General features: G+C 37.7%; 1 protein-coding gene across 1 annotated transcript in view; it reads left to right on the forward strand.

The window, feature by feature from the left end:
- The window catches only part of NBAS (NBAS subunit of NRZ tethering complex), a 331331-nt gene that overhangs the window by 86574 nt on the left and 217574 nt on the right, over positions 1-27183 (forward strand). The window contains exons 14-21 of the mRNA XM_040225023.1: positions 794-987; positions 2251-2505; positions 3225-3350; positions 6231-6382; positions 7322-7462; positions 7721-7799; positions 11957-12061; positions 12433-12569. Coding sequence (XP_040080957.1) covers positions 794-987; positions 2251-2505; positions 3225-3350; positions 6231-6382; positions 7322-7462; positions 7721-7799; positions 11957-12061; positions 12433-12569 — 1189 coding nt within the window. The remainder of the gene's footprint in view (positions 1-793; positions 988-2250; positions 2506-3224; positions 3351-6230; positions 6383-7321; positions 7463-7720; positions 7800-11956; positions 12062-12432; positions 12570-27183) is intronic.

Raw genomic sequence — 27183 nt, forward strand, 5'->3', positions numbered from 1 at the left:
AGGAAGTTAAACCTGATCAGTGTTACACTAGGTTGGATGAAGAGTGGAAAGGTGTGGAAAACCTTGACAGGACACAGGGTCTGAGCTCAGGATAGTCAAGTGGGAGAGACTTAGCAGCTTGTCTGTCTGTTTTTTCCTGCCTTCCCTCTGCCTTTGGAGATAAGGTTGCACCTTTCCTCCAGGTGTAGAGAGGGCACCTCCCACATGAAGATCTTAAGACCTGCTCCAGAGGAAGGTTGACGTCCTTCCTAAAACCTGCCATTTATCAGTTTATCTTTTGCATGTTGAAAATGGTGATATGTCTGTGAATGTTTTTCATTTTTTGAGCGGAAAGACCTTAATATAGAACTTTGGACTTTGCAAATCGTTGGCATTCAGATTTTTGTTAAATAAATTACCACTTTGTATCTTATACTTGAACTTCCCAGGTTGCTCAGTGGTAAAGAATCTCCTGCAGTGCAGGAGACGTGGGTTTGATTCCTGGCTTGGGAAGATTCCCCTGCAGGAGGAAATGGTAACCACACCAGTATTCTTGCCTAGAAAATCCCATGGACAGAGGAGCCTGGTGGGCTACAGTTCATGGTGGTCACAAAAGGGTTGGACACGACTAAGAGACTAAACAGCAGTCTTAAATTTGAGTCAAAATCTGATTGACGACTTACATTTTACTCTTATTATTTGTCATACCTTTAGAGCTCAAATAGGTTTTTAAAATTGATTATTGGACTAAGTGTGTTGTATGTAACCCACATTGATTGATGCATTTCTGTTCATTTACTTTTCCCCCCATTAGATAAGGAGTCTTTTTACCCACTGATAGATGTAAATTGGTGGGTGGACAGCGCAGTGATTTTGGCTCGTTGCTCTGGTGCTTTGACTGTTTCATCAGTGAAAACTTTGAAAAATTTACTGGGAAAATCATGTGAATGGTTTGAACCGTCGCCTCAAGTCACTGCTACCCATGATGGGGGATTTTTAAGTTTGGAGGTAATTCTTTCCTTTTTAAAGCAACAAGTGTGTTCGAGAGTAGTTGGGAAGATCCCCTGGAGAAGGGCATGGCAACCCACTCCAGTATGCTTGCCTGGAGAATCTCATGGACAGAGAAGCCTGGCGGGCTGCAGTCTGTGGGATTGCAAAGAGTCAGACGCGACTGAGTGACTGACCCTACTCACTACTACTGCGTAGTACACCAGAAATTTAAATGTCTGATTTTTAATTTTGATTATCCCATTATTTAATCTTACCTTTTAAAACTAAAAGTGTGTTATTGGAATCAAAGCTTGAGTGCAGTATAAAAAAAAATCTGCTGTTTAGTCAGTTTAAAAAATTGCATTTGTATAAGAAAGAAAAACATTTTTAGTCATTTTGTTTTCTATAAAGCACTTTTCCCTAATGGATGTGATAGACTCCGCCCCCCCCCCAGATTAGTTATTTAAAAACATAAATAATATTACTACCAAAGAAATACAGTCTGTAGCCTATTTCTGTGAAATATGACAACTGAAAACTTTTGGTTCTTCTGTTAAAAAATACTTATTATGTCAAAAAAATTTGAGATGAGTGTAGTATTTTAAAGTTATGTTTTGGTCATTTAAAATTCTTATTTTATTTCCAAGATAATGACCTTCAATAGTTTTCACTTCAATGCAATTTGACAATTTTTTTTTTTCACCCGTAAGTTTGGTACTGATTCTCAAGATGTTCTTTTAAGAAAATCATGTTTTAAAATCCAAGTCAACTCTGTTAAGTTTGGAATGAAAGTTATCTTTAGCAGGCAGCCTTCAGACTCAGAACTTTGTGCAGCATCAGACATTGTTTAAAAGTTGGGCAGATGGGTAGCTATTCTTGGTAGAGCAAATAAATACCTTCATGTTCATTTGTTAAATGGATTGAAACACATCATCTTTTCACAGCAGGTACAAAAATATCAAAAGGAAATAAATTAACATTCTCCTTTATTTCCCTAAAATAATTACCAAGCATATATTGTACTAGACCATATTAATAACCTATTATTAAAGCAAGCTTTAGTTTTAGAGATTTGGAACCAGTGACTTGTGTGTATATTTCTGGAGTTGTTGATGTATATAGAGTTTGTTTTTGGGTTCCTTTGAATTCCATGCTTAGTCTTAATCACACCGCTGATGTAATGCATCAAACCAGAGTAGAATTAAAACGATTTTTCTATTAGTTCTAAAATCTTGTCTTTAGTTCCTCACTGTTAATTTAATATCTCCTTTTTCAATTCAGTGCGAGATTAAACTTGCCCCCAAACGATCTCGTTTGGAGACGAGGGTGGGAGAAGATGAGGAAGAAGAGGATTCGGATTCTGATCAGGAAATCTCCGCCAAGACTCGCTACTTTGGCTATATAAAACAGGGCCTGTACTTAGTGACCGAGATGGAACGGTTCGCACCGCCCCGGAAACGCCCGCGAACCATTACTAAAAACTACCGTCTGGTGAGCCTGCGGTCCACGACCCCGGAGGAGCTCTACCAGAGGAAGGTGAGGGTGTCCTGTTACTGTGCATGGTCACAGATTCAGTTATGATTCTGTTGAAAAAAAACACTATTTTTTTAATAAAGGAATAAATTGAAAGAGGGATTGTTATATCAATATGTTGTAAACGTCAGTATGATAGAGCTTCTGAAAATGCCACTGCTCTTTGTGACTGCTCTGTGCCTGAGAGGTCACACAAGAGTGGTGGATGGAAGGTGAGCTCACCTGGATCATTGTCTCCTTGGTGGTTCTGCCCAGGTTTTCACTCCGCTTCGTGTGGCCTTCGGCTCCCACCTCCCCTGTGCTGAGGACAGCTGTCTGTTCAGACTGCAGCTGGGGAGGGAAGAACTTGCAGGCTGGATACCTAGTCGGGGGTTTGCCTGGGAAGCAGAGTCGATCAGCACTGAGTACTCCACGTGTCTGTGCTGCAGCGCAGGACATGAGTCCTGGCAAAGGACTCTGGCTGTCGCCCTGTTTGTGCTGGCTTTGCTGTTTTACTCTGTAAGCATGGGCACTTTACCTCTGTTTCTCATTTTTCTGGTAAAGTGCTTAAATAGATGCTTGATCTCTCTGCCCCTCATCCTGTTTGTGAGCTTCTGGTGCCACAGGGCACATGGGGGTGGTTAAGAGTGCATGACCTCCACTATCACCATTCATTCTGCCATCATAGTGACACTGCGACAGCTCAGTAACATCATATTCCTGTTCCATTTCCTCGTCCAAAGATCGAAAGTGAAGAGTATGAGGAAGCCTTGTCCCTGGCTCAGACCTACGGCCTGGACACTGACCTGGTGTACCAGAGGCAGTGGAGGAAGTCAGCGGTCAACATTGCTTCAATTCAGAATTACTTGGTATGTTTACATAGTTTGATAACATGTAGTAAGAGTCATAGTTTTTCCCCTGGTGGCTTAGATGGTAAAGAATCTGCCTGCAGTGTGGGAGAACTGGGTTCAATCTCTGGGTTGGGAAGATCCCCTGGAGAAGGTAAGGTTTATACTTAAAGGACTATCTCATGGCTGTAGGGCTTCATATTGGAGTACTTTTCACTGATGACTTTTCTTTGTGAAGCATTTTATTCAACCTGGAAAAATTATCTTGTTTTCAGGTTCTGTTGGCTCTGCAACTGGATTGTTGGTACCAAAGACCTGTGTGCAAATATTCCCTGATAAACTAGCCAAATACCTGGTCTTGGCCTAACCCTTTCTCTTCATCTACCTCAGTCACCTCAGTTCACTGCCATGAGTCAGGTCCTGTCAAGAGTCAGGAACCACACAGGAATTTGAAGGGAGACAGTTTTAATACAGAGGATTATTTTCTAGTAATGAGAGATTAAGTGTATGAGGGAAAAGAGAATTCTAAGGAATAACCTGGGGCTGAAGGGAATGTTTCCAAGGAGGTAGAAAACTCAGAGGGGAGGTGATGGTCAGCTAGAGACTGGTAAGTAGGAAACGCCCCCACTAGCAAGAAGGCTGGAAGATAAGGAACCATGGCTAGGACTGAACAGAAAGAGATTCCCACTGGAGTGCAGGCAAGCCTAGTATAGGAAGCTTCCCATTCAGGGTCACTGGGGAGGAGTCTGTCCATGGGAGTGCAGTCGACGCTAAGTGGGAAGTTGTTCTCTGAAGGAGGAAGCGGGCAGAAAGCATCACTGTTGGCTACCCAGACACAGGAGGTAGGAGAACCAGCACACATCTGCACTGGAGACCAGAGGGTCTTCTTCTGCAGGGCCCGCCCCTGCAGCGCCCTCTGTTGACAAAGCGCAGTATCATGTCGGCCCCAAATGGGAAATGCTGTTTCTCTTCTCTCAGCTAGCTTTGAAGAATGCTTTTGAAGCTGAGAGGCAAAAAATAGATAACTGACATATCAGTCTTGTCAGTACCCCCTTTTTGCTTAAATTCTACAACTGTATCCTCCTTACTACCACATTACCACAGTTACAGTTACTGTGCAGCTTGTTAATTTGAATCCTTGGTCCCTTTATAAGAAGTAGTTGAACGCATTCCTATTTTTAGCAGATTGTGACTTCTCATTTAGAAAGGAAAATATGTTTACATTTAGAAATATTATAAGAAATGTTGGGAAATTTTCATGGTAATTGTTTTCCCTAAATTTATGTATATGAGTAATAAAAAAACCAACAATCTGAAAAAATTGTATGTAATACATTGATGCTTTAAACCAAACAGAAAGATAAACTGTTAATACAGATATGATATTAGAGATAAGAGAGCATGAAGGATATTGAAATAAAGGGAGCAGACAAAGTTGCTTGTGTTTTCTTTAAAATATCAGAACACCTAACCTATTTTATCTTTCTTCCTTCTTTTGTGACTTAGGATAGTGAGCTCATGAGTTCATGTATATTCACTTAATGGCCTTTCCTGTAACACAATAAAAGGCAGTTTTGGTCTCTGATGGAGTTGACAGATGTTGGAGAGACAAATCATGTACTTTTTTTTTATATTGGGGGAAATGCTTAATTCAGCATAATAGATAAGAAGTGAAGAGTTAGAAGCTCTATGCCAGAGATGGTGAAGGGGTACTGGAGTGGCATAAATATGGCCTTGCTTTTAGGGAGCTTTTAAACTTACTGAGAAGACAAGCTTCATGCCTAACGTACTTTGACCATATAAGTGATTGCAGACAAATGCTATGGGAACCCAGTGAAGATAGCAATCATTTTAGACTCTGCTATGGAAGTCTTTATATAGGAAGATGTTTGGGGCAGGGATTGGAAAGGATTCAAAGTAGAGTTTGAAGAGATGAAGGTGTTGTTAATGGGACAAGTGGTATGAGCAAATTAAAGGAAAATGAGCTTAACTCAGAAATCCGGTGACTAATCTGTCTTATTCATCGCTATATTTTCATGGCACACAGACGGTACTCAGTAAATATTTCTTGGATGAATAAATGGGCTCTGTAAGTAAACCAGTCTGTTGGGTGTGATATTCCATGATAGTGGACACTGGGGCCTATGATTAGATATATTGATTTGGGCTCAAGTGGGAAACCTTGCCAAGGTGTTAAGTGTTGATGACATGGACTGGCATAGGGGCCACAGACATGGAGAGGGAGATGTGAATTCAGAGACTCCAGAGGAAAGAATTGATATGAGGGAATGTGTAAAGGAACATATAGGGTATGAGCCAGATTTTACTCTAAATTTGTATCCACAAAGACTCTAGGAAGAGAGCAAGTCAGGGATTTCAAATGGAGTCAGAGAAAGCTGTTGGAGGGAAGAATGGCCCTTGGTCTTCCCAGAGAACAGCATGGAATGATTCTTCATGATTGAATCATCGTCTGTGCTTTGGGGTACAGCTCATGGCCAAGTAAATACAGAACCTTGATACATGAAACGAAACATTAGTTTTTTTTGAAGGTTAAGCATGTTTGTCATAGTAGGATAAATCTTGTCTTTTTTATTTTCTATTCTTTCATACAGCCCAAATGCAAACTAAAGAACAACTAAAAATTTGGGGAAGATCTATGTTTCCCAAAAAAAGTCAAGTTTTGTGTTTCATTAGAGGAAGGAAAGCAGGTGGAATCATATTCCCTATATTCAGTCATAATCACCATTAGGAAAAAAAAGGTTTTTAATGGTGATGTGCTCCAGCAGCTGCCTGTGGCCAAGCTCTTAGGTAGCTAGCTGTGATTCTGGAAGGCAGTTCTCAGGTGCTATCAGATGTCATGGGTTCTTTAATGCCTCTGTTTTTTATTTTCTCTGTATCCAGAGTAAAATAAAGAAACGATCCTGGGTTCTTCATGAGTGTTTGGAAAGAGTTCCTGAAAATGTGGATGCCGCCAAGGAACTGCTTCAATACGGATTAAAAGGCACAGACCTGGAGGCTCTTTTAGCCATAGGAAAAGGAGCAGATGATGGCAGGTTGGTTACAGAAAGATTTGGATTCAAAAGTGAAGGTGACTTTGTGAAAACTTTTTAAACTGAGACATTGGAAAGGGTCAATTTTCTTTATTTAGGTTACTCTGCAATGGAGCAGTTGATTTGACTAATGCTTTTTTTTAATCTGAGGTCACAGTTTTCTTTCTTCTGAGTGAAATATGTTTACATATGATAGCTTGATGCTAAGAAAAGAGCAAATTCTACAAACATTTATTGAATGCTGGCAGTGTCTAAGCTGTAGATTTAAGGTGATGCATACCTGGGCGTGCTTACTGGTCAAATGAACCACCGTAGGCAAGCCTGAGTTTCATTCACTTTCTTCATCTGTATCATTGTATCCTTCCTCAGAGCATTATCTTGATTAAATTATTTATCTTGTGAAACCTCCTCATAAACTTTTAAGCACCATACAAATGTCAGTTAATAATAAAGTTATTTGACAGGGGCTGCTGTTCATCAGACATTTGGAACATTATATACATGGTATATAAACATGATGGTGTGTTTGATAAGTAATTTAAATGAAACCAACCTTCATTACCATTTTAAGACCTTAAATAGAAGTGGTTCACATTATAAATTCTGGGCAACATTTTCTTCATAGGCTGTTTCACATGGCATCGCTGTAACCTCCCAGGTTTTCCTGAGCAGCTTTCATTTTCTTGGTAGTCAGAGTTCCTACATGTGATGATTACTGATGACTTCTTGCCCACCCCATGGATATAAATGAGAGAATCACTTTGGTTATAATATATAGCCAAAGCTTTCTTTTAAACGGTTGGTTGTTTCTGTTTCTGCAGAAACCAACTTAATAAAATCAAAGTAGGGAAAAGTACTTCTTCACTATATGAAATACACACACACACACACATACACAGAAAACACTCCAAAGAAATTTGACTTTTCTTTTTTTTTTCACAGATTTACACTCCCTGGTGAGATGGACATTGACAATATCTCCTACGAGGAGCTTTCCCCACCTGAAGAAGAACCTGCCGAGAAGAAAAAGGAGAAGGAGCTCAAAAAGAGACGAGAACTACTTAAATTAGTGAACTTTTCAAAGTAAATGATATATTACTGTTAATTTGGTAATTTCTTTAAAATAGTGATCTGAGTGTGTTCCTTACTAGTGATAATTGCTCTACATTATTTCAGTAACTCAAGTCAAATGCATTTAGTAGTATTGTAGCCTTGTGCTTTTGTGCATTGTCTCAAGAGTATGGGGCTTAATAGAATATTGATCATTTTTATTCTATTTTAGATCTTAGAAAATGTGCTTCCAGGTAAATATAAGTGGCCTAATATAGTTTTTCAAAACAGGTTAACGCTGGAACAAAAGGAACTTTGCCGTTGTAGACTGAAATTATTAACCTACTTAGATCGGCTTGCAACATACGAGGTGAGGAGTAGTTTTAATCAAAGCAATTATGTTCATTTGATCTGTCATTGCACATGCTGTGGCTGCCTATCCTGTGGGATATTCCTGGTCTTTAGAACTATTTATGTGGGAAAAATTTGCACAGAAGCACGTTCTCTTGTATATCATTTTTGCTAAAAATTAGGGATTTGTGAGAGGCCAGAAGTTGCTTTGTAGAAGCAACTTTGATCCTTGCTTCCCAACCCAGGGATCGAACTTGGGTCTCCTGCATTGATCTGAGTCACCAGGGAAACCCTTCAAAAGGTGAGAAATTTATACTAAATCCTGGGAAACTTGAACTATGAGGGTCACATGAAAAGCAATCTAAACTGTGTATTTTATGAAATGCTTCTCACACCTTTATCAAATCTGACAGAACAGGGCACTACTGAAATGTCCAGCATGGGACATTTGTGTTTGCTGCCCTGAAGAAACCATTCTGAAGTTTGCTCTAAGTTCAAGTGTCTAAGTTTGGCCATCATTAGGGTCAAAGTTTCTACTGTAGAAGCAGTAGAAATGTGTGCATTATTTCAGCATCTGTGCTTCCTAGGTTTACAGTCCTTTTCCTTTATTTTTATTTTCCTTTTAAACTTTTGGTTATGGTAGATAGCTGTCTATAGTAGCAAATTCAGTATCCGCTGGAGTTTAATAATCCTAATATTTTAATGATTTATTAATGTCTTGAATTTAGTTGGCTAAACTTTGATCCTCATGATGGCCAAAATTAGACACTTGAACTTAGAGCAAACTTCAGAATTGTTTCTTCAGGGCAGCAAACACAAATGTCCCTCCCATGCTGGACCTTTCAGTAGTGCCCTATCCTGTCAGATTTGTTAAAGGTGTGAGAAGCATTTCATGAAATACACACAGTTTAGATTGCTTTTCATGTGACCCTCATAGTTCAAGTTACCCAGGATTTAGTATAAATTTCTCACCTGTTGAAGGGCTTCCCTGGTGACTCAGATGGTAAAAAGTTGACCTTCAATGCAGGAGGCCCAAGTTCAATACCTGGGTTGGGAAGATCTCCTGGAGAAGGGAGTGGCTGCTTACTCCAGTATTCTTACTTGGAGAATTCCATGGACAGAGGAGCTTGGCGGGTTATAGTCCATAGGGGTGGAAAAAGAGTCTACAGGGCTTAACAGTTAACACTTTCACTTACAGTTTCTCACCTTTGAAGTTTGACTTCATTTGCAGGTTGCTTCCTCCATCTGTCTGAACCTCCCTTTTAGGGGCATACCTTGACTCTTGCTACTGGCACATAATAGGGACACAGTACATGTCATGTGTAGTAATGGGATACATGGCCCCAGAACAGTGGAGATACTTAGTACTCCTGATGCCTGTAGGCAAAGAAAAGCATTTGATTCTCCATCAGTAAATGTAACAAATATTTTCAAACAAAATACTAGTGCCAAGAGAACTATCTCTATGTCTTTCAGAAAGCATGGTAATTTTATATCATTTCATACAAACAAGTTACAAAACACTTCTAATAGTTTTATCTGTAGTACAACTAGCTTGACTAGTGGCTGGTCATATTATTTTAAAGCATATTCCTTTATTATGTCTGAGTTCTATGATATTTAGAGGTAATATATAAAATTGCTGATGCTGGTACAGCTATAGTTTATTATTTTTTATACTTAGTTTTAGTTTCACTGATGAGATCTTAAAAAAGTTCCATAAAATGTTCAGAGTTTCATTATCTAGTTAATTTTCTGTTTTTATTCTTCAGTTATTGAATTACTGTTTCCTATTTGACAGTTCAGTTCAGTTCAGTTCAGTTGCTCAGTCGTGTCTGACTCTTTGCGACCCCATGAATCGCAGCACGCCAGGCCTCCCTGTCCATCACCATCTCCCGGAGTTCACTCAGACTCACGTCCATTGAGTCAGTGATGCCATCCAGCCATCTCATCCTGTCGTCCCCTTCTCCTCCTGCCCCCAATCCCTCCCAGCATCAGAGTCTTTTCCAATGAGTCAACTCTTCACATGAGGTGGCCAAAGTACTGGAGTTGCAGCTTTAGCATCATTCCCTCCAAAGAAATCCCAGGGCTGATCTTCAGAATGGACTGGTTGGATCTCCTTGCAGTCCAAGGGACTCTCAAGAGTCTTCTCGAACACCACAGTTCAAAAGCATCAATTCTTCGGCGCTCAGCCTTCTTCACAGTCCAACTCTCACATCCATACACGACCACTGGAAAAACCATAGCCTTGACTAGACGGACCTTAGTTGGCAAAGTAATATCTCTGCTTTTGAATATGCTGTCTAGGTTGGTCATAACTTTTCTTCCAAGGAGTAAGCAAGTACATTTATTATTACATGGTGATAGTGACATTTAAAGTATTTGTTGAGCCCACAAAAAGAGAATTAAGCTAAGCTTTTAAAAAGTAGGTGAAATTGATGAATTTGGCCATTAAAACTTAGAAATGAAGATATTCTAATATAACAGATAACCAACTAGATCTTGGTAGAGATAGGCATTGCATTTTAATCACAAGTTGTGGCTTATTTTATTACTGTGATGAATGAGATTAAAATGGATTCATTTAAATTTTACAAGAGTGCCTGTTTTACACCAGATGTCATGCCAGTGCTGGAGGTAGAGAGATGAACAAGGGATAATCCTTGTGGAGTCCTCATTATATGGGCAGTAAGTGATGATAATGAAGCTATGAAGAATTGATGGAGCATAATGGAGGAAAACATTAAATTTTTCCTGGAGATGTCCAAGAATATTCTTAGGTAGGAAGTGGTATTCAGCTAGTCCTTAAGAAAAGCAAGGGTGGCTTAGGGGGCTGTAGGACTGCCATGTGGGAGACGCTGGCATGGGTGCTCCATGAGGGTAGTGGTCTTGTCTTGCTTGCTGCAGTGTCCCCCAACACTCCGTACGAGGCCTGGCCTGTTGAGATGAGGAGGAAAGATTTGTTGAGGAAACCAGTAGGTCCGAGAATACCTTAAAAATATGAACAGATTTGTTGAGGACTTCTCTTTGTTAGCCAGTGTCTTATGTACTTAATTCAGGTTTTTTTCTTGACAACCCTTTGAGGAAGGTGATATATCCTCTCAATTTTATGGATGTGAAGCTTTAAGAAGGTTAAGTATTTTGTCTAAATCAACAGGAAGCAAGAGCCTCCTGTGAACATCCTTTTTCTTCCCTCTTTTCCTATCTGACTAGGTTAATGCAGTTAACAAATATTATTGGTTATTTATTCTGTGAAAGGCAGCATGCCTAGGTATCTGGAAAAGTGAAAATGAAAGAAAGTGTTAGTCGCTCAGTTGTGTCTCGACCCTTTTTGACCCCGTGGACTGTAGTCCACCAGGCTCCTCTGTCCACGGAATTCTCCAGGCAAGAATACGGGAGTGGATTGCCATTCCCTTCTCCGGGGGATCTTCCCGACCCAGGAACTGAACCTGGGTCTGTTGCACTGAAGGCAGTTACCTGGGGTTTAGCATTAACATGAGTGACATGAGCCTGAAGTCTCTGCTGTAGTGGGGAGACCTATGCTTGCTGCTGCCATGGCTAGCTCCTGTCTGTCTTCATTGTTTCAGCTTCGCTGCCCACAGGGAGTCCTTCCTGTGTGTTAACACCCTTCCTATGTGTGTGCATTACCTGTTCCTATTGCCGTTTGTCTTCCCGACTACATTTTAGAGCTCCTGGGAGAGCAGGGAGGGTGTATTGTTCATGGTATCGGCACTCTGTCACAGTGCCCCAGCACATAATTGACACCTGATAACTATCTGATTAAAGAATGAATAGTTTCATCTGCAGTTCACACGGATCACTCCAGCAGTAGTAGAGTTAGTCCAGAGTTCTCACACAGATGTGGTAGGTGCTCATGGTACACAGCCGTGTGTAACTCTTGTTTCCTTGTTTTCACCAGGTGGTGAATTTGGGTTGTCCTACTGTAATTAATTTCATAGCCTGTTTCATTTACTTCTGGATTTAAAAAAAATATTAACATTTATAAATACAGCAGTTTTTCAAATAAAGGCAAGAGGGCAGAGGTAGTACTTTAGTTAACAGTTCAGAGTTTACTTCAGGTCTTATTATTTAGGTAAGCAGAGCTGTAATGCTTTTTAACATAGTCTTGTCACCCATGTTTAAAAGCCTTTTCATGAAATCACGGCTTCCCCTCAGGAAATCCTTGGAGTATCTCATGCATCTGGACAGAGATATGATGCTGAATTCTTTAAGAAGTTCAGAAGTCAGAATATTGTTCTCTCAGCAAGAAGTTATGCTCGGGTAATTTCTTGTTTGTGAATGAAACAATTATAGTTATTAACACTTTCAGGTCTTTTAGCCATGCTGTTAATGTTATTGTGTGCGTATATCGTTACATTTCCTTTTTTAAAAATTGTAATAGTAATAAATGTAGAGAAAATAGAATCATGTTAAAAATATTTTTTTCATCATTCAAGACTTCTAAAAATAATTTTTAGAGCACTAGATTGAGAAATGTGATACAGACCTGACAAAAATCAGGAATATTTCAAATCACTTCATATCAGAACTGCATTAAAAAAAGCTAATTGTAAGGGTTTGATGTTGTCATACAAGATCACTTCTTTATTTCTAAGGTTCACATTAGAAGTGTACCCTTGCCTTCTGTACAGGAGAGTAATGTGCAGGCCCTGGAAATTCTGTTCACTTACCATGGGTCTGACCTGCTTCCTCACCGCCTGGCGATTCTCTCCAACTTCCCAGAGACCACATCACCACACCAGTATTCTGCTTTGCTGCCTGAAGCTTGGTATGTACTGTGTTCACTTTATTTTTTAAATGAGAATTTTTGTTTTATGCTCAATATCTTTAAAAAATTCTAATCTACTTAAACTTTTTCTGATTATAAATTATTTCTAAATTATTTTAAAGTGATTCAAATGTGTCAGCGTAACACTGTAACTTAAGGATCATGAACTTTCTTTTTTTCTCCTTGAAAGTCTCCTGCTACTTGAAAAAAAGAGACTCATAGTTTTATTGCTGCATATGCAGTATGTACTGTTTTATGGTTTAGAGTAGTTTTTAGGATAACAGTATCTGTTTAAATTAGTTGTATCTTTTAGAAGTTGAAATGTAGTTCTGACAACATTTAGTAGGTTCAGGGGACCCAGGAATGTTCTGGTGTTCCTGCTTAAGTATAGCCAGGATTTGAATCTATGTTAGAGTTAGGTCAGTAAGCTTTAAAAAATAGAAGTTATAAACTCTATTTTGTGTTTCTGTTAGTACTAAAAATGTAATTCTTTATTATGATAAAAGTGAACAAAAAGGAAAACCTTGGGATGCACTATTTATTTTCAAACAATTTCTTTTAGATCTGAATGGTGATAAGTAAATGCATTTATAAATATGTATTTATAAATATTTCAGAATATAATTAATTAATTTTATGCCTATTTGCAAGATAGATCTAATCTGAATGGTAATGACATTTTTCTACTGTAAATTGTTAGTATAGAGAATGGGTCATTGTCTTAAAATTTTTTCAAAAGGTAATTTCTTCTTAGATTTGAATGCATTTTTTGGCATTGTCTTCTGATGACTGGTTAGATAAACATTTGATTTTAAACTAAAATTTCAGAATTGGTTTGCAGAATAGTTTTACAATGCCCAGTGTTATGTATGGTTTTTGAATGCCCAATAATTCCTGCCATAACTGATTTAAATTGCAATAATAGCTTAGGTATATCATTGCAGCAGAGAATAATTAGATATTATTTTGAATCTTCCTTGTGGGATATGTTGCTTAGACAAACTTTGAAAAGACTGATTTCTTGAGTCCTTAAATTATATTCATTTTAAACATAATGAAAAAATAAAGATTTTGTTGTTGTTGTTAATCTTTGTTTGTCAAGAAAGTCTTTTCACCTTGAGTATATTTTTACTATAGTTAGAAGGAGGAAGAACAATAGGTTTTAATAGTAATGTTTGTGTCTCCTTATAATTTTATATGACTGCAAAGCAAAATTACAGTTATGTTTGAGGCATAGCTTCTTCTGTGATGTTTCATTAATTAGTCCTTTCTCTATATTCTCATAATGCTTTTGTCCATTCTTATAGCACTTTTTATGTTGTATTATAACCAGTCATTATTATTACTGCTTTTCTCCCCACTGTTTGCTTCTTTAATAAACATCCAGCCTTAAACTCACTCTAAGGCAGAGGCCGTGTTTTCCTGAGTTTTCAATTTCCAGAGTCTAGCTGTTTGTATAGTAGGTTCTCTAGAGTTGTTTGCTAACTGGATAAATTAGTACATTTTATGGACTAATTTATTAGTCCATTTACAGAAAAGATTAAAGGATGTCCTGAAGGGGTTGCAAGTTTCACCAAGACTCCCAGTGCCTTAAAGATTCAATTGCTATCTTAGCCCATAGCTGAAGCTTGCACTCTTTAATCCTAGTTCAAGTTTTACTCTAATGGACATGTGGTGGTGATGGTTTAGTCGCTAAGCTGTGTCTGACTCTTGCAACTCCATGGACTGTAGCCTGCTAGGCTCCTCTGGCCTTGGGGTTCTCCAGGCAAGAATATTGGAATGGGTTGCCATTTCCTTTTCCAGGGGATCTTCCTAACCCAGGGATCGAACCCTGGTCTCCTGCATTGCAGGCAGATTCTTTACCAACTGAGCTAATGGACTCGTTGATTCATAAAATGCAATCTTGAGACTTATTTCCCTTTGAGGAAATACATTCTTTGAGGACTTGGTATTCAATACCTTTTCAAATCACTTGAAAGCATTGGGTCAGGTGGACACAAAGTGTCTAATTGTTGGAATGTTGACTGAGTCCCTTCCACCTGCCTGGGGCTGTAGTTGGGGTTTTAAAATGACTGAACACAGTTCGTCTTCAGCAGGAGTCATCACATATGCTTTACGCACAAACAGAAGTTCCTGCTTACAGCATCATGCTTTCAAACTGAGGATGAGATGAGTTGAAAACACTCTAAATCTGCAGCCTTTTTTCCTTTCTCCTCAGTTAACTGTTTGCCAGCTGGTGAAATGATCTTGCTACTTTCTTGTTTACTGCCCTGAACAGCTGTAGAACTTTCTGTGTGCCTGCCTTGTTTGTCTTTGAGCCAACGCATTGCTCAGTGGCAGAGCCTGCATTTCATCCTGCTTTATCGTCCCTTCAGCCCCCCAACTTGTATTTTGCAAGTAGTAATGATTCTTTAATTATCCGTTGAATTGATTGGAAGCCAGTCACTGAACTCTAAATGTATGGTCCCCAAACACGGAGTGGTGGCTCACTCTGGTGCACTGACTGTCTCCTGAACTTGCGAGGCCCACTCCCTTCTCAAGGTTTTTCAAGGTCATTGTGCCCCTGTGTGGGGTGCCCTTCTCCTGGGTCTCCATATGACTCAGCCTCTTACTTCCTTCTGTCTTTTGTACTCAAAGTCTCCCTCTTCAAAACACCTTTCTTAACCCCTCTTTCCCTTTGCCTCCACCTCCTCCTCACTTTTGGCCCTTATCCGAGTTTTCTTTTCCTCATAGCATTTGCACCTAACATCTTATTTTATCATTTACCTGTATAGTGAAGTCGCTCAGTCGTGTCTGATTTTCTGTGACCCCATGGACTGTAGCCTACCAGGCTCTCCCATCCATGGGATTTTCTAGGCAAGAATACCAGAGTGGGTTGCCATTTCCTTCTCCAGGGGATCTTCCTGACCCAGGGATCGAACCCTGGTCTCCTGCATTGCAGGCAGATGCTTTACCCTCTGAGCCACCAGGGAAGCCCCTAAATATGATAAAATTGTATTTTATCATTTATTTGTATAACATATAATTTATTTGTCTTATCTACTTTTATCTCATCTCCCTTCTCTCTTCTATTTACGATTTTACTCTCAATTTCAGTCCTTTTTCTCCTGCTTTATTTTCTTCCTAGCATTGATCAGTAACTTAGTTTGTGTTTTACTTATTCACTTGTTGATTATGTTTATCCTTCAAAAATGTCACCTCCAGTAGCACAAGATTTTTTGTATGTTTTCTTCCCTTCCTTAGCCCCTGAACTTAGAATCGTTCATGGCATGTTGTAGGCACTCAGTAAATCCTTAGTGAATGAGTGGACAAATGCATTACTTAATTAATATAAAATCTGTAAGGGAAGGATTTTGTGTCTTGTTCACTAATGTAACCTCAGTGTCTAGAACACCTTGGGATCAAAAGCAGTAACTCGGGAAGTCGTTTTGAATGGATGGGTGTGAGTGGAAGGGCAGGTGGGCTTTACCTTTTAGAGTTCAAGCGATTTAGAATGTAGATTAGTAGTAGTGCCTGCTGAGTCGCTTCAGTCGTTTCCGACCCTGGTGGACTGTAACCCACCAGGCTCCTCTGACCATGGGGATTCTCCAGGCAAGACTACTAGAGTGCCATGCCCTCCTCCAGGCGATCTTCCCAACCCAGGGATCGAACCCAAGTCTCTTACATCTTGTGAATTGACAGGCAGATTCCTTGCCACTAGCACCACCTGGGGAGGCCCAAAAAGTAGTAGTAAACTATGCCAAATAGTTGACCTTTTACCTAATCTATTTTGAAATCCAGTGACAAAATGTTTGCCTTGGCATTTAACCAAAGTTTGATTAACTAATTTTGATTGAACCAAATTGTTTGGTTATGACTGCAGTGAAACTTCTTTGGTTTGTGTTATTTTAGTGTTTTATATTGTCACTCTTGCATCATCATGTGTATTTGACATTGGTGAAGAGTCACTAAGTGGTAGAAAACTTTGAAATTACATTTTCTGCCATAGGTGATAAATCCATTTGTTACCTACCTATCCTTAGTTTGTCATTGCTGTAAGCCATTTACATTTTATGTTCTGTTGGACTGTTTTAGTTTTAAAGACAAAGGTGACATTTCTTACTATCTTGTTAGCTTTCACAATTTATAGTAATAGGTTTTTTTTTTTGGTGGAAGAGAACTACGTTTTGACTTTGAATATTTTTGATGCTTATAGCCTGTTTTAGAAAGTTTATTTAGGTTTTTTATTTATGCCTCTTGTTTTATTGTAGAATCTTTCCAGAATGATGAGAGCAGTCTAGTTTAAAAGGTTGTGTTTTAAACAGTTACCTGTTGAAATAGTAAGGCAGAAGGATAAGAGTATTGAGTCTAGCTAGAGTCAAGTTGCTTAGATTTCTGATCTTGGACACATTTCCTAACTGTACCTCAGCCTTCATACCTGTAAAATGGGGATGACTGAACCGTGAACTCCCAGATGTTCAAGCTGGTTTTAGAAAAGGCAGAGGAACCAGAGATCAAATTGCCAACATCTGCTGGATCATGGAAAAAGCAAGAGAGTTCCAGAAAAACATCTAAATTTCTGCTTTATTGACTATGCCAAAGCCTTTGACTGTGTTGATCACAATAAACTGTGGAAATTCTGAAAGAGATGGGCATACCAGACCACCTGATCTGCCTCTTGAGAAATCTGTATGCAGGTCAGGAAGCAACAGTTAGAACTAGACATGGAACAACAGACTGGTTCCAAATAGGAAAAGGAGTACGTCAAGGCTATATATTGTCACCCTGCTTATTTAACTTCTATGCAGAGTACATCATGAGAAACGCTAGACTGGAAGAAGCACAAGCTGGAATCAAGATTGCCGGGAGAAATATCAATAACCTCAGATATGCAGATGATACCACCCTTATGGCAGAAAGTGAAGAGGAACTAAAAAGCCTCTTGATGAAAGTGAAAGAGGAGAGCGAAAAAGTTGGCTTAAAGCTCAACATTCAGAAAATGAAGATCATGGCATCTGGTCCCATCACTTCATGGGAAATAGATGGGGAAACAGTGGAAACAGTGTCAGACTTTATTTTGGGGGGCTCCAAAATCACTGCAGATGGTGATTGCAGCCATGAAATTAAAAGACGCTTACTCCTTGGAAGAAAAGGTATGACCAACCTAGATAGTATATTCAAAAGCAGAGACGTTACTTTGCCGACTAAGGTCCATCTAGTCAAGGCTACGGTTTTTCTTGTGGTCATGTATGGATGTGAAAGTTGGACTGTGAAGAAGGCTGAGCGCCGAAGAATTGATGCTTTTGAACTGTGGTGTTGGAGAAGACTCTTGAGAGTCCCTTGGACTGCAAGGAGATCCAACCAGTCCATTCTGAAGATCAGCCCTGGGATTTCTTTGGAAGGAATGATACTAAAGCTGAAGGTCTGAACTCTGGGAGATGATGATGGACAGGGAGGCCTGGCGTGCTGCGATTCATGGGGTTGCAAAGAGTCAGACACAACTGAGCGACTGAACTGAAGTGAACTGATAGCACTTCATAGCATTGTAAGAATGTCTGAGTTAATGTAAGAGTGTCTGAGTTAATGTGTATAAAACACTGGGAACAGTGCTTGGCACCAAGTAATTGCTATTTAAGGCTTAAGAACTATTAATGCAGACTTCCATGCTAAGGCCTTGGCCTTATATATGTCATAAATAATTATTTAAAACTTCTTATTGGAATATTTTTATAGTTACAGAAATGTTGCAAAAATAATATAGAAAGTTCCTATATACCCTTCACCTGCTTCCTCTTCCTTTTTACATCATCATAGCACATTTTTCAAAACTATGAGATTATTGCTTGAATAATCCTGCATATAACATGACATATGCATTCCTAAAAATCACTGCACCATGAAAAAGTGCCATGAGACCCACAGAGCTTAAGGGGAGAGTGGGGTTCATGGAATAAAATTAGGAATGTAATAAAAAATTGTGCTATAGTTTTATGTGTATTAAATGATTAAGAAACACATAAATACTAAAATAATGGCTCTGGACAAAGACCTGAAAAAGGCAGCTGTGCAAGTGGGTGTTGGAGCAGTTGCAGTGTTACTGGGAAGTGGTTTGTGTTTTGAAAACATAATGAAACAGACCATATGATAATAATAGTTAATAAACTAAACTACATATTTATTTGAATTTAACTAGGTTTTCTCAAAATATCATTTTTCTGTTGCAGTATCTGATCTAGGATACCATATAGCATTTAAGACTTCATTCACTTTCATGGAATATATGGAAATAAACTGTCATTTAGTACCTGTCACTCATGGTGTTCTTTGACACATATATTTATTAGACAGTGAATATTGATACCGATATTTATATTCCTGGATTGCCTCCAGAATCAGTAAGGAAATATTGAATTATATTTAGCATATATTGGGTTATTGCAATATTTAAAGTATTTTATAAGTGGCAAACCTCTATTGATGGAAATAGAGTATCCAGAACACCTCATTCTTTTCATCATCCTTGAAAAGCTGTTCCTATAGTAACTTGGCAGTTTGTTTGCTTGTGAATATCTAAGTTTAGTTAGACTATTTGATTGAAATTTTGACTGTGAAAAATCTGCTATAATACGCAGATGGGCTTGCTTGTGCGAACTATGAAAATGTATTTTAGACATTTCCATTTTCTTTTCAGAGTTTGAGATTACTTGTATTATTTACTGACTTAATTCTGACCATTCTCTACCTTTCAGTTCCATAGCAATTTCTGTGATATATCTGTAAGGCTGAGAGTAAGAAGAGGCTGAGTGAAAAATTTTGTCACCAGTTGCTTAGATAGAATAGAATGTTAACCTAACCTTAGGTCTGTGTATACCTAGTCCCATACTTAGAACTGCTCCTATCCTACAGGGTAAAAAGCACTTATCCCCACTTTCATTTAGAACAGCCTTGCAAAGCAGTCTGATAAATTGTGTGGCAAACCAATGCATGAAGTCTCTTCCCTGTGACTTGCAGATGCAGGCCTTTTTATGCTGTGTGTACTTTAGTTTAACTTGTGTGTTTGTCCGGCATTTCATTCACTTGCTAACCCTCAGTCATTTCCTGCTTTTTCTCAGGCGTTAGTCCCCTTGATGCTCTCTACCCTACTTGATAATGCACCAGGAAATCCAAGTCCTCAGAAATTTTCTCATTTTCATTGGGAAATGTTATCTGGTAAATAATTTTTGTGTCCTTTTCTCATTGATAAATCTTTGTCACTCCCCACAAACTAGAAAGCCTTTGGATGCGCAATTTGGAATATATTTTTGTCCTCGGAGGTCGCTAGTATCCTGTGGCAAGTTTATTTATTTATTTATTTTTTTATGACCAGGCTAACAAATATTTCACAATCAAGTGCTTTGAATATAGTGATGGATGCAATGACTGTCAGATGAATGAATGATAGTTAGGTGAAGAAATCTGGAAAACACAAAGGATTGGTGTAGCAAAGTAAATAAATATACACAGAAGCGTTCTTTTTGAACCAATCTGGAAAGGAAACCTGTCTTTGAGTTTTCATACTGCCAGCAAGGTAATAAACTAGTTGCAATTCTATCGTTGTCTTTGGGGTGATTATATGTATATCATTAGTGTGTTTGTGGGTCACACTTTTGTTGTGTTTATTTTTGACTCTGTGTTAAGCACAGGGGCCATTAGGGCCATTTGACCTTCATATGACTTTGTATTTAATCTTTTTTTTTTAATTGTAAAATGCATACAAAATTTACCATCTTGACCATGTTTCAGTGTATGGTTCAATAGTGTTCAGTACCTTTACATTGCTGTGCACCCAGGTTCCAGAATGCTTTCTGTCTCGGTAAACAAACCTATTAAATGGCAACTCCCCATTTTTCTCTGAGCCAAGCCACTGACAACCACCATTTTACTTTCTCTTTTATGAATTTGACTATTCAGTATTTATCTTTTTTTGACTGGCATAATGTCCTCAAGGCATAATACACTTTTAGTAAAATTAATATCACAATTAAATAAGATTTAGAGTGGCTGGCCACCTGTGGGCCATGTTTCTATTTATGCTGCAAAAGTATTTCTTAAATGAAGGATGAATGTGAGTTCTAGTTCAGGGTGGGACGTTATAGCACCATTATTATCTAACTCCCTGTGGAGAGCCTCTTCATCTTTTGGTGGTAAAGAGGGCATCCAAATGAAGAGAACTTCTAATAACTCTCTTCTAATACTTTGTCTTCTAAATCTTGGATTTGAATAGCCAAATATGAAGACTTTTCCTGTTCCTCCAACAACATAAAATTTGTTTTATAAAAGCAAAACATCAATATGCATTTTATTAGAATTTTTAGGACAGACTTGATTTAGGTAAAAATAATTTACCTCTTAAATTAAATCATATAAATCAAATAAAGAATTTCCCTTTAAAAGATCACATGACATTTTTCCTGTTCTTCACAACTGAAAGGTAGATAAGAGTTTACCTTTTTACTACACGTTAAGTTTCAAATTAGTGATATTTTATGTTACTTTGTGAATTCTTCAGAGATGAAATAATTTGAACTGTCTTTTTCATCAAAGTCAAAGTTGCCTCAAGCAGTTTTTGATTCAGGGGATAAACTATTGCCTAATTTTTTTCTCTCTTTTTTTTTTTCCTTGAAAGGCAACAGGAAACAGTACCGTAGTCAATTATTGTTGGCTTACTTTCATAGTTTTAAGCATATTCTGGAACTTCTTCTCCTTCTTTTATATATATAAAAAAATATATTACTATTTTTTGTGAAACATATGTTGACTTTGAGTTTTTACTTTTTTTCAGTGAGGTTTATAATTAATCATGAGTACATATGAAACATTTAAAAACTGAAGCAATTCTAAATTTCCTTATTTTATTTTCATTGAAAGAACAGTTTAAAGAAGGTGAATGAGTCAGATACAATTTTGTGTTATTTCAGTAAAAATTTAGGGAACACTTACATACCAAGCAAAGTCATTATATTAGACTAAATAGATAGACAGATACATGACTCAGGTTGATCACTGTCCAGAAATAAATTAGAATCTAGTAGGGAAGATCAGACAGGTTGAGTATAGAAATAATTACCATAAAGTTAAAATATGTGTCATAGGCATATAGATAGCTGTATAGACGGGAGAGATTAGTTTCTGTTACAAAGAAGGTAAATCAAGAAAGCCTTCTTGGCGGGTGAAGTTTGATCTAGACCTTGAAGGTTGAGTGTGGTTTTTTTTCATCCAGGGAAGTTTGACTAGGAAAGAGTCATTTGAATAAATAGTTTACCTGAAGTCCTTTCACCTACTTAGTCCTCACATATTATTGAGTCACAGAGTATAGAAGATGTTCCCAACTAACTTGTTAATTGAAAATCTGTGCAGAGGTTTTCCAATAAATGAATACGGAACTCTTTTTACTTAAATTTTTATGTTGCCCAGTCCTGATCATAATGATTTCTTTTTTCTTCTCTGAAAAGTTTAAAAAGCAGTTTTTATTGGGCATTCTCTTTCTACCATTTTTTTTGTTTTTTTTTTTTTGGGGGGGGGTTGCTGTTATCTTAAGAGGAAAACGGAGGATTAGCTAGCTGGATAACATTACTGACTCAGTGGACATGAATTTGAGCAAACTCTAGGAGATAGTGAAGGACAGGGAAACCTGGTGTGCTGCAGTCCTTGGGGTCACAAAGAGTGGAACACAGCTTAGCAACTGAACAGCAACAGATGAAATGTTATCTAAACTCTATCCTGGATGATGAAATAATTATGGAAAGATTCAGTTCAGTTGCTCAGTCGTGTCCAACTCTTTGTGACCCCATGGACTGCAGCACACCAGGCCTCCCTGTCCATCACCAACTCCCAGAGCTTGCTCAAACTTGTGTCCATCGAGTCGGTGATGCCATCCAACCACCTCATCCTCTGTCATTCCCTTCTCCTCCTGCCTTCAATCTTTCCCAGCATCAGTGTCTTTTCCAATGAGTCAGTTCTTTGCATCTGGTGACCAAAGTATTAGAACTTCAGCTTCAACATCAGTCTTTTCAATGAGTATCCAGGATTGATTTCCTTGAGGATTGATTGGTTTGATCTCCTTGCAGTCCAAGGGACTCTCAAAAGTCTTCTCCAACACCATGGTTCAAAACATCAATTCTTCGGTGCTCAGTTTTCTTGATGGAAAGATTGAAGCATTGCTATCACTTTTTTGATTATAGAGAGAAACATAAAAGTGTTTCTTTTCCCTTTAAAATTGAGAAATTGATTAGTTGCCTAATCAAAATTCAGTTCCCATATGTGCAGTTTGTTTCTGAACTGCTATGAGCAAAGAACAACCAATTGGTTTATATTCTAGGCTTGAAGTAAGTATGTGGCCGTCTGCAATGACTGTCAATATAGAGGCATACAGGCAGCATGCTGCAGAATGCTGGCAGTTTCTGAATCCCAGAGTAACCTGGTGGTTGGATCAGAAAGAGAGGCCCAAGAGCCTCTCTTGTCTGGGAACACAGGGTCTGGGTTTGGAGGTGTTTGCATGTTTCCTGGTGCTGTGGGCATCTTAGATCTTGACTTGATTAGTTCTTGTCTTTCCATTAATTTAAAGCAACAAAATAGATGTAGGGCCATTTTTTTGATTATGAAGTGGTAAGCAAACATTAAAAAATTTTTTTTTATGAACCTTGGAAAGTATATTGATGTTTGTTATATTTTTGTTCTTCTGAGAAGTGCTAAAGAAATGAAGGTGTAATGATTTATTAATTTATTTCTTTTTCTATTTGATGAACAGTTCATGATTATGAAATATAAAAAAGTTTGCAAATGAATTTTATCACTTCTATACAATTCTCATAGCTTATCTGTGAGATAAGCAGAAAAGGGATTATTATCCTACTCTCAGGGAAAAATTTTGAGGAGCATCAGGGAAGAAATCAACCCTGAATATACATTGGAAGGACTGATGCTGGAGCTCCAATACTTTGGCCACCTGATTCGAAGAGCCTCATTGCAAGAGACCCTGATGCTGGGAAAGATTGAAGGCAAAATAAGAAGAGAGTGGCAGAGGATGAGATAACTAGATATCATCACTGACTCAATGGATATGAATCTGAGCAAACTCCAGGGAATAGTGAAGGACAGGGAGGCCTGGCATGTTGCAGTCCATGGGGTTGGATAGTACTTATTGACTGGACAACAGCAACAGATGAAGAAATATATCCTGAAATTATTTTAAAAAATAATTGTTAAATGCATTATTACTTTAGTCTATATATAACTATTGTCAAGTGTTTTTAATGTGGCCTAATACAGTTTAAATATGATTTCTCCAGTTTTATTGTGATATAATTGACGTATAGCACTGTATAATTTAAGGCATATAGCATGATGTAAAGTTTGACTTTATTTGAAATTAAAAATATCTTTGAGAGGGTACTTTTGTTTTTATTAAAAAAAAAACTACTGCATTCTCCTTACTAGATCCAGCATTACTTAGAGATACCAAATGATAGTCTTTTCATTGAGTGGGATCTTTGTTTCATTATTCATTTTCTTCAAACTTTAAATACCTTGACCAATCATTTCAGAACATGGTACCTTTAAGTAGATAACATCTTCTGAGTGGTGAAATTACCATTCGGGAAATAGTCCCTATAATTCTTTTTGATCACACAATGTCTTTTCTTGTCAAGATTTCATTAATATGTAAATACTTGCCTGTAACAGCAGTGAATCTCTTTATCACGTATATTTAATTAACATATAAATAACTCTGAGATGCACTTTTTCTAATTTCTAATATAGGCCATCCTGTTTAAGTATTGTATTTATAATAAGTAAAAGTCTGTTAGAGTCACATTGAATGGGACATATGTATTTCTATGGTTGATTCATGTTGATTTTGATAGAAACCAACACAATTCTGTGCAGCAGTTATCCTTCAAATAAAAAATAAATTTAAGAGTCACATTGATATTTTATAGACAAAAGCATATACATTACTTTAAGATATATTTTGATCTCAGTATGTTCCAGCGTTTAATCTTTAAAGTTTAGGTACTGTATGTAATAGCTATGGAAAAAATCCATGATCTGTATAAATGTTGGGATCACATGCAAGGTATTGACACGTACTTGATGTGGAGGAGTGATGGTATGATACACTGGAAGGAACAAAGGCTTTTAGTCAGAATATGGGTGTCTGTCCTGGTTCTGAACTTCCTAGCTGTGTTACTGTTGGGAAGTCCCTTAACTTCTTTGAACTTGAGTTTTGTTAAGTGTGAAGTGGGGAAATTGTAAAGGTATTGTAATGGTTCAGTAGCCTAAGAGATGTATTACCTAGCAGAGTTCCTGGCAAATAGTCAGCATTCAGTGTACAGCAATGGTTGTGTTAATAGCAAATATGGCTGTAGCAATAGCAACAGCAGTTTTTGGTACAGGTTGATGAGAAGAATGTCATAATAGATTCATTTTATTTTCAAGTGCCTTAAGTAGGTTTGCAAAGGACTGATGAATAAGCAAAATGTAGAACTGTAATAGGGACTATTCCTCTTTGATAATGCCAGTGCTTTGGTTTCTCATCTGGGATAGCACCCCTTACCTGGTTTCGGGTACCTGAGATTTTGGACTGTTAATCAAAAAAAAAGTTGAAGATTATTTCAAACAAAGTTTTTAATTTCACTTTTTATTGACTTTATAGTTTTGATATACATCAACAACTATTATTATAAATGAACAAATCATAAATGGGCAATTTGAATTGTTATAAAATGAACACAATTAGAAAACAGACCTAACAAAGCACTCTTGATGCTGTCTCCTTTTACCCTCTCCTGTTCACCTTACCCATGAGAACCACCCTGACTTCTAATGAGATGGCTCAATTTTGTCTATTAAACATGTGCAGTGGTTTATGAGGACTATTGTACCTAAACTCTGGAAAAGCATGCTTTTCTTCTCAACAGATCAGATTTCTGATGTTCTTTGAATTAAGTGCCTCTCTTATTTTTTCTAATGCTGACTGTACAATAACATTTTAGATTTTTATATTTAAAATATTTGTTATGGACAGAATATAATTTTGCCCTTTTATCTGTCAGTCTCTGCTTTTTAATTGGCATGCTTAGACTATTTACAGGCAGACCTGATTTTATTGCAGTTTGCTTTATTGTGCTTCACAGATACTATGTCTTTTACAAATTGAAGATTTGGGCAACCCTGGATCAGGCAGGTTTATTGGTGTCAGTTTTTCCAATAGAATTTGCTCACTTTGGTGTTCACAATTTGGTAATTTCTGCAATACTTCACACTCTTTCATTATTATATTTGTTATATGATCTGTGATGTTTGTTACTATTAAAAAACATTATGACTTGCTGAAGGTTCTGATGATGGTTAGCATTTTTTTTTTTAGCCAGAAAGTATTTTAAGCCTAAGGTATGTACATTATTTTTTAGATAGTTCTGTTGCAAAGTTGATAGACTACACCATAGAGTTAACATTTATGTTTGTTGTTCAGTCTCTCAGTCCTGTCTGACTCTTTGCAACCCCATGGACTGGAGCCTGCTCGGCTCCTCTGTCTCTGAGATTTCCCAGGTAAGGATACTGGAGTGGGTTGCCATTTCCTTCTCCAGGGTATCTTTCTGACCCAGGGATCGAACCTACATCTCCTGCTTGGCAGGTGGATTCTTTACCATTTAGCTACCTGGGAAGTCCCAACTTTTATGTTTATGGAAAACCAAGACATTCACGTGGCTTGTTTTTTGTGTGTGTGTGATACTGCTTTATTGTCATGATCTAGAACCAAACCCATGACATCTCCGAGGCCTACATCTCCTTGGGTCTACTGTACTAAACTTAGGAAAGTCAGGTCTGTTATTTTTTTAAGTATTTTTCCTCTTCCTCCTCCTCCCATCCCCAGTATGCATCATCTTTTTTGGGACTCCACTTCCACTTAGGTTACACACTTGATTTGTCTCACAGTTTTTTGTTTTTGATTTTTATTTTCCAGTCTTTTTCTCCCCCATGTTTTATTTTGGATAGTTCTTATTTACTATTTTTTTTTTTTTAGTAAAAACGTTTACTAATTTTTTTTTCAGTGTCTCATTAATGATATTAGTGTGTTTTTCATCTTACCTACTGAAGTTTTTATTCCTAGGAATTAGATTTGGGTCTTTTTAAGTTTTCTTCCCCCTTACCATCTTACTGATATTTCTTAGAAATTGGTTTTTCTCCTGATTATAGGCCATAATTTCTTGCTTTTTTGCATACCTGCTATGTTTTTACTGGATGCCAGAGGTGTAGGTTGGTTCATCTTGCTGGTAGAGTTCTTATCTCAGTTTCTTTGGAACATGCTTTTTCTTCCCAAATTCTATTGCTTTATTCAGTCACACTTCTGTGTTTCACCAGGTACCTTACCATGTGTACTTTGAGGTTAGTTTCTCTGTGCAGTTGATCTAAATAGGTTTCTGAATTTTTAATGGAGTAAATTCATCTGTGGGGGTTTTAAAATCTAAACATTATAGAATGTGATCTAGCAATGCAGGTACAGGGGTATTTATTTGATATTGTTTTCGTCTTTGTGGATAATTTGGAGTCTTTTTATTCCAGGGTCAGGTCCCTGATCACATTCTATACTTCC

This window comes from Oryx dammah, unplaced genomic scaffold (assembly GCF_014754425.2).
Source record: "Oryx dammah isolate SB20612 unplaced genomic scaffold, SCBI_Odam_1.1 HiC_scaffold_25, whole genome shotgun sequence".
Lineage (NCBI taxonomy): Eukaryota > Metazoa > Chordata > Mammalia > Artiodactyla > Bovidae > Oryx > Oryx dammah.